Here is a 2,500-nt window from a genome sequence, read left to right on the forward strand (position 1 = left end):
TCATCTCATTCCAAGACAAAAACAAAATGCAAGTTGGAAAACAGATATACAGATATACGGGTATAGAAGACGCAGTAAGTGATCTCCGTGTACACTATGGGAGGTCTGGTTACCCACCCGGCGAATCAAGAGGACCGTGTCTCCGTGAGAAGGCAAGGAGAGAAGAATATGGTGCTGCATGCAGCCACTATCCTGGCGTCATTGCGCATTGAGCTTCTCGGGATTTAAATGAAGTATTTGTTGCATGTATCAAATTCAAGATGATAATACATATAATAATATAGATACGTCAGTTTAGATATCGAGAAATTGGGACCACGAATTGCAAATTTGTTTATTGGTAAGCCTTGCCTTAGCCACCGCCACCACCACCACCACAACCACAGACATGCCTAATTGAAAATTCAAAATTTCGTAATATTTAGGAAATAAATGTTAAATTTAAAAATCAACAATAACTAATTAAATCTTCAAAATTCTTTAAATTAAGCAGAAGGCATCAACTTTCATTTTCAATAAGTTTTAAGGACTTAGAGAGAGATTCGATGCTGATAAAGTTATGAAATTGGAGCCAAAATTTCGCTAAATTTACGAATTTTTCGCCATAGTCGGTAGGTCTGCTACACCACCATTACATACCTGGCATCTCCTCTTGTTCCCCATTGCCTTGTGGTGGAGTCCCAAGGCTCCTCCGTTCTAACTGGTTGACTAATCTATTTATAAGTTCCTCTTCTGTGAGCGGAAAAGCGTTACCAGCGATGTCGTCTCCACCTGCAGAAAAAAAAAAAAGCAAAGAGGGGAAGAAAGTTTAAACATTTGGTTTACAGACACAGGCTTTTGACCTGACGGTCCCGGGTTCGAGTTCCCGCTGTGGCTTCTTATTTGTATACAAATTTAATTAAAACAATCACAAGACTTCCCTTCAATTTTAAATGGGTTTAATTTTATTTTTTTTAATGGCCTTTTTAAAAATAATCACAGTGAAAATAATCTGACACAGACGATGGCTGAGGAAACTGGCATGTTTGTTTGTATGATATTTTTCTTTTGAAGGAACGTATTTTTAAGAGGCGAGAAGGGGGGGGGGGGGGGGGGGGCAAGAAAACCTCTCCAGTTCATTCAGAGATCAGAGGTAGACCTCAGAACCAATAATAATAATAATAATAATATAATAATAATAATAATAATAATAATAATAATAATAATAATAATAATATAATAATAATAATAATAATATAATAATAATAATAATAATAATATTAACAATAATAGTAATATTAATGATGATGATGATGATGATGATGATGATGATGATGATGATGATGATGATGATGATGATGATGATGATGATGATGATGATGATGATGATGATATGATGATGATGTGATGATGATGAAGCTGATATAGCGCTGTAAATCCGACAATACGAGACTCTAATCACTTCCATCACATAGGCTTTATAGATTGTAGTAGAAATATACCCGTGTCCTTAGCATGTCTAAATTTTGAAGGAACGAAATTGACGTCACTCGGCTCTTTGTTATTGTTCTTGGTCAGCTACTTTTTATGAGTATGTCTCACTAAATTGTATATATCAGACTATAAACTATGCATAAGGTTGCACATAAATATTGTGTGCTGGTAATTAAATCCGGCTGTCAGATGTTATAATTTTTTTTTAAATTGAACGCATAGCGTCAGCTTAACAGACACATACCACACTCACTGCCACCCATACTCTCTCTCTCTCTCACACACACACACACACACACACACACACACACACACACTATATATATATATATATATATATATATTTTATATATATATATATATATATTATATATATATATATATACTACACATTGGCACGAGTCAATAATTAATAGCAATTAATTACTCATACCATTAACCTAATTACTAAATCTACATCAGTACAGTCTTCGATCCTATCCCAGATTTTCATTGGGCGGGTCGCTGAACAAACTACACACAACGATTTAACTCTTTCCTTACCAATCATCGTCAGTATTTTACCACAATGGCAGGTTTACCTAGCAGAAACATTGACTGTTTTTTTTAAACTCCAACAAGCTCTCTACAAAACAATTTTATGTTCTTAGTAATCAAACAAAGATCATTCTTCAAGTTTTGTGATGTACAAAATAAATTTGAATAATAAAAACGTATATTGTGTCGTAAGAAATGGGACGATTTTGCTGTAGGTGGTACGGAGAGGGTTAAAATATGAGAGAGAAAGGATAAATAAGCATTTACATTATTGATGCCAATGCGTTTACTTAACTCACTCAACCCTAACACCGACTATATCCGTATTTTACCCAGATTATTTTTACCCCATGCCTATTTATTACATTTTTCTAAGACAAATTATAGGCGTAGTATTAATGCTAATGATTTTAGATGTTGCATGTTAATGGTAGTTGAATAAAAATACCTATGCACATGCTCATTTTTAATACATTTTTCCAATTTTGAA

The 2,500-nt window shown here is 34.0% G+C and overlaps 1 protein-coding gene across 1 annotated transcript in view; it reads right to left on the minus strand.

Annotated features, from left to right (window-relative positions):
• The window catches only part of LOC144979585 (uncharacterized), a gene marked incomplete in the record, with an annotated part of 110,542 nt that overhangs the window by 44,678 nt on the left and 63,364 nt on the right, over nucleotides 1-2,500 (minus strand). The window contains 1 exon segment of the mRNA XM_078926341.1: nucleotides 640-771. Within this exon segment, the coding sequence (XP_078782467.1) occupies nucleotides 640-771 (132 nt within the window).

The sequence above is a fragment of the Berghia stephanieae genome, chromosome 9, assembly GCF_034508935.2.
Source record: "Berghia stephanieae isolate SIO BIC M18660-M18661 chromosome 9, UCSD_Bste_1.3, whole genome shotgun sequence".
Lineage (NCBI taxonomy): Eukaryota > Metazoa > Mollusca > Gastropoda > Nudibranchia > Aeolidiidae > Berghia > Berghia stephanieae.